The 6040-nt window shown below is 42.4% G+C and overlaps 1 protein-coding gene across 1 annotated transcript in view; it reads left to right on the top strand.

The window, feature by feature from the left end:
• Positions 1–6040, top strand: part of LOC112069316 (transient receptor potential cation channel subfamily A member 1-like) — a gene marked incomplete at its 5' end in the record, with an annotated part of 109719 nt that overhangs the window by 57455 nt on the left and 46224 nt on the right. The window contains 2 exon segments of the mRNA XM_070438507.1: positions 3431–3530; positions 3689–3789. Of these exon segments, the coding sequence (XP_070294608.1) occupies positions 3431–3530; positions 3689–3789 (201 nt within the window).

The raw sequence follows: 6040 nt of genomic DNA on the forward strand, positions 1-6040 counted from the left end.
TGGTCAGTTTTACGAGGGTATGTTTGGCACATGAGTGAACGAGCTTTGTTGCGAATAGGAAACCGATTCTAGATTACATTTTGGATTGGAGATGCTTAATGTGAGTCTGGAAGGATTTACAGTCTAACCAGACACCTAGGTATTTGTAGTTGTCCACTTATTCTAAGTCAGAACCTCCAGAGTAGTGATGCTGGACGGGGCGAGTTGCGGGCAGCGATCGGTTAAAGAGCATGCATTTAGTTTTACTAGCTTTGGAGGCCACTGAAGGATAGTTGTATGGTATTGAACCTCTTCTGGAGGTTAGTTAACACAGTGTCCAAGAAGGCCAGAAGTATACAGAATGGTGTCGTCTGCGAAGGGTGGATCAGAGAATCACCAGCTGCAAGAGCGACATCGTTGATATATACGAGAAAGGAGTCGGCCTGAGAATTGAACCCTGTGGTTACCCCCATAGAAGACTGCCAGAGGTCCTGGACAACAGGGCCCTCCGAATTGACACACTGAACTCTCTCTGGAGAAGTAGTGTTGCGTGAACCAGACGAGGCAGTTTAGTGCAGAGTGTTGCAGACAACAACCCAGGCACATGTTGAGTTCGCGATAGAATTGCGCATGAATTGACAGAGTCGAAAAGCCTTGCCGGGGTCCGAAGATAATTTACTGTGTCACTTCTGACACTGCACAAGTAGATTTTTGTCTTTGACTTAAAAGTAGTGGCGTATATATTGTATTTTGTAACCTTGTTCGTAATAGTAGACCTTAGATGTCTCGAGAGTGAAGCGTGTACCCTATTAGCAACTTCCGCCTCTGAGGGGGAGAGATCTCTATCGATTGTCCCTTTAGCAGATGAAGGTACGTGAATATGGGAATTTCTCTGAGCAATTAATGTCGTGTGGTATTGTGTCTTGAATTAACTAGAGGTTTAGGTCCGATAGTAAAACTTTTAGGGAACGGTGATGTTCCCCAAGTGAAAAATTGCAGCGCCGGCTCTATCTAGGTCATAAAGGTTCCGTAAATGTTTTTTATCTCTGATCATTAGGACCATGTTGGTGTAGACGAACTCCTTACTCGCTATCGGTTCTCCCCTCCTTTCTGGAGCAAAGATGTGAGGTTAAGCCGCACCAAGACGCCCCTTGGCTAAGCTTTGAGTGGACTGGGGTTTCGCATAATCTTGATGTGGTCAGAACTCATTAAGTTGAGGACTCGAATTACCGATAAGACAAGAGATGCTTGACAACCGAGGTATTCAATATCCGATATGTATGAGTTATTATTTTATTTGTCATAAAACTTATACCTCTTTGGTGGAGCGGGATAATGTTCAGAATTTAGGAAAGATGCGGTGGTGCGCTCTTGTGAGCGCTGTTCGCGATACGCCCCATAGTCTTGAAATATTAGTAGTAGATTTTCTAGTCATTAGAGCTGTGGGACCCTTAAAGATAGTCCAACATGGGTGTTTGCCTAGCCGTTCAGGTTGTCGGTGGAGGCTGAGCGGGAGGAGGTGCTCTTATTCTCCATGGCGTTGACTAGGTAGTCATTCCCAAAAATTCATTGTTTATAACCACATTATTTGAGCTCAGTTGAAAATGGGTACACCTCCAACTTTTTAGTGGTCCTGGTGTGCTCGCATTTTCTGTAGTGTGTGCTTTGCGTTGAGTGGCCGATTGTTTATGTGCTGTGAACTTGTAATTAGAGCTTGCCATAACATATAGGTGGAATGCAATACGTTTTTATTGAACGCAATAGTGTGTGTTTTAGTTGTGAATTGTGGCCATAGTGTCGAAAACATAGTTCCACTTTTACGATTGGATCGCTCGTTGTAACACAACCAAAATTTGGAAAAGTCACGAGGAGTATGGAATACTTTTGAAGGCAACCTCTAGAACATTTCCGATTATTCCTTTTTCAAAACAATTGCGCACATGATGTTAGTGACACCATTTTCAAATGGTTTTGTGGCAGTTAGAAATGTACTGTGTTTCTTGAAAGCAAAGCACATGTGTTTTTGTCCATAAAGTAACATCAAATTTGATCCTAGAGAAATATTTATTAGACATGTTAATTTGTAAATACTTCATTGTAGCTGGAAACGTCAGATTCTTTTTTAAATGGGATATCCAGGTAGTTGCATACAGAGGCCCAGCCTTATTGCTCGTGAGCACTCCATCATCCTGTGTGTCCAATGGCACGTTGTGTAATCCAAGTTTATCATTTTAAAAGGGCTAATTTGTCATTAACTGAACCTGTGTTGTTTGTGTGTAGTTTATGTTAGCACAGCTGAAAACGTTGTTATGTTCTGAATTATTGTGAGTGGAATTAAGTGTGTGCTCGTTGCTCGCTTTGTGTGTGCGGACTTAGTTGAGTAAGACTGGAGGCAGTCAGGCATTTGTGGGCTTCCAATTACACCATCCTACCGATCCTCGATTCGGTGATGTCATCTATAAAATAGCCTCTAACACTCTACTCAGCAAATTGGATGCAGTCTATCACAGTGCCATTCGTTTTGTCACCAAAGCCACATTTTCTACTCACCACTGCGACCTGAATGCTCTCGTAGGCTGGCCTCGCTTCATATTCGTCGCCAAACCCACTGGCTCCAGGTCATCTATAAGTCTTTGCTAGGTAAAGCCCCACCTTATCTCAGCTCACTGGTCACCATAGCAACACCCACCCGTAGCACGCGCTCCAGCAGATATATTTCACTGGTCATCCCCAAAGCCAATTCCTCCTATGGCCGCCTTTCCTTCCAGTTCTCTGCTGCCAATTACTGGAACGAATTGCAAAAATCACTGAAGCTGGAGACTCATATCTCCCTCACTAGCTTTAAGCATCAGCTGGCAGAGCAGCTTACTGATCATTACACCTGTACATAGCCCATCTGTAAATAGCCCATCCAACTACCTCATCCCCATATTGTTATTTATGTTTTTGCTCCTTTGCACCCCAGTATCTTTACTTGCACATTCATCTTCTGCACATCTATCACTCCAGTGACATCTATCACTCCAGTGTTTAATTGCTAAATTGTATTTATTTCACCTCTATGGCCTATTTATTGCCTTACCTCCCTACTCTTACTCCATTTGCACGCACTGTATATAGATAAATTATTGTATTATTGACCGTATGTTTGTTTGTTCCATGTGTAACTCTGTGTTGTTGTTTGTGTCACACTGCTTTGCTTTATCTTGTAAATGAGAACTTGTTCTCAACTGACCTACCTGGTTAAATAAAGGTAAAATAAAAAAATAAAAAATAAAGAAATTGCCCAGAAACCGTCTCGCATAATGTAATAGACTGTGTGACCAAATGGCACCCTATTCCCTACTGTATCCTAATAGACTGTGTGACCAAACGGCACCCGATTCCCTACAAAAAATAGTGCAGCATATAAGGAATAGGACTTAACTTGTATTGAATGTTGTGTTGACAGGGTGCAGACATTGACTACATAGACTGYAAGGGTCTTTCTCCCCTGCTGCTGGCTACTAACTGTGGAGCCTGGAGAACTGTGGCTCTTCTGTTGTCCAAAGGTCAGCTTTTACACTAAATCAATAACTGAATTCAAATGCAACAAATCTGTGGAATGAACTCAGGTTGTGGAGTGTGTGTGTGTGTCTGCGTGTCTGTGTGAGTGTGTACGTTTCTGTCTGTGTGTGTCTCGTGTGTTTGTGTNTGTGTGTGTGTTCAGGTGCCAACGTCAACATAAAGGACAAGTCAGGGTGTAACTTCCTTCACCTGGCCATCCTGCAGCCCAAAGGCCTAAAGAACCTCACAGGAGACATCCTACAGGTAACACAACATGACATAACATGACACAACATGACACAACATGACACAACATGACACAACATGACATAACATAACACAACCGTAGATGTAACAGGTAGCCTAACACATGGTATCCAATGGTAGCAGTGCTTGGAAAGGTTCATTGCCTTCAGAAAGTGATCATACCCCTTGACTTATTCCAAATTCTGTTGTGTTACAGCCTTTATTCCAAATGGATTGCATTCTGGGTTTTTTTTCTCACCCATCCACACACAATTCCTCAGAATGATAAAGTGAAAATGTCTTATTTCTTTCTTTTTCTTATGATATCAAATCTGTTGAAAATGAGATACAGAAATATCTTACTGACATTAGTATTCACAGCCCTGAGTCAATGCTGTGTGGAAGCATCTTTGGCTGAGATTACTGCTGTGAGTGTTTCTGGTTTATGGGTAAGTCTCCTAGAGCTTTCCACACTTGGATTGTACAATATTTGCCCGTAATTATTATCAAAATTCTTCATGGTTGTTGATCGTTGCTAGACCACCATTTGCAGGACTTTTCATAGATTCTTAACTAKATTTAAGTCAAAACTGTAACTCGGCCACTCAGGAACATTCACTGTCTTYTTGGTAAGCAACTCCAGTGTTTATTTGGCCTTGTGTTTTAGGTTATGGTCCTGCTGAAAGGTGAATTCATTTCCTAGTGTCTGGTGGAAAGTAGACTTCACACRGTTTTTCTCAAAGATTTTAGTTTCTTTTTGCCCTGAAAAACTTGTTAACGATTACAAGSATACCCATAACGTGATGCAGCCACCACTATGCTTGAAAATATGGAGAGTGGTACTCAGTGATGGGTTGTACTAGATTTTCCAAAAACATAACACTTTGTTTACTGGACAAAAAGTGTATTGCTTTGCCACATTTGTTTGCAGTATTCCTTTAGTGCGTTGCAGTAGCGGTGTGTTGGTAAAACCACAGAGGAAGCAAAGGTGAAAAAAGCCCTATTGTGATAATTGCGTTGCTTGCTCAATAACCTGTTAGTTCATTTGCCTTGTTAAGACCCGTTGACTTTTTCCACATTTTGTTACATTTCAGCCTTATTCAAAAACATTTTTTTTTTTATAATCATCAATCTACACACAATACCCCATAATGACATCACCATCCATCCTGATAGAGCTGATAGAGCTGATAGAGCTGATAGAGCTGATAGAGCCTGATAGAACCTGATAGAATAGAGCCTGATAGAGCTGATAGAGCTGATAGTGGCTGATAGTGCTGATGCGAGCTGATAGACCTGATAGACCTGATAGAGCTGATAGAGCTGATAGAGCTGATAGAGCTGATAGTGCTGATTGGCTGATAGTGCTGATAGAGCTATAGAGCTGATAGTGCTGATAGTGCTGATAGCTGATAGTACCATAGACCTGATAGACCTGATAGAGCTGATGAGAGCTGATAGTGCTGATAGAGCTGATAGAGCTGATAGAGCTGATGAGGCTGATAGACCTGATAGAGCTGATAGAGCTGATAGAGCTGATAGAGCTGATAGGCTGATAGAGCTGATAGAGCTGATAGAGCTGATAGTGCTGATAGAGCTGATAGTGCTGATAGAGCTGATAGAGCTGATAGAGCTGATAGAGCTGATAGTGCTGATTAAGAGCTGATAGAGCTGATAGAGCTGATAGAGCTGATAGAGCTGATAGCTGTGAGAGGATCTGTAGAGAAGAATGGGCGGCATAATGCCTTCTGCTGCCAATCACTTTCTGCCAGCTGAATATACACTGCCTATTGTTAAGATAATTAAATGTTCTCTCTCTCGCCATGAACCATTTGTGCTGAGTCTGTTTTCTAGTATCGAATGAAGTTGGATTACTCTCTGTGATAGTTTATTAAAACCATTTAGAGGTTTTCCCAATGCCTCAGCCGTCTGCTGTTGCCTACTTTAGCTACAGTACTGGCCGAGACAGAATGAATCAGACTCAAAGGACTTTAGTAGACCTTTTGGGTGGGACAGTCTGTCTATCTGCTCTCAGGAAGTCAGTGTTGTAGTGTGGGTGTGTACATATCTGTTTACTTACGTGTGTGTGTGTGTCTTGCCCCCTACAGCACAGCGTATGATGGATCTGTTGAGTACCGAGGACAACGAGGGCTGCACCCCGCTCCACTACGCTTGCAGACTGGGCATCCACGAATCTGTCAAAAACATCCTGGTTCTACAGGTCTCTCTGGAGCGCAAGTCTCAAGGACAAGAAGTCGGCCCTGCACTT

This window comes from Salvelinus sp. IW2-2015, unplaced genomic scaffold, assembly GCF_002910315.2.
Source record: "Salvelinus sp. IW2-2015 unplaced genomic scaffold, ASM291031v2 Un_scaffold979, whole genome shotgun sequence".
Lineage (NCBI taxonomy): Eukaryota > Metazoa > Chordata > Actinopteri > Salmoniformes > Salmonidae > Salvelinus > Salvelinus sp. IW2-2015.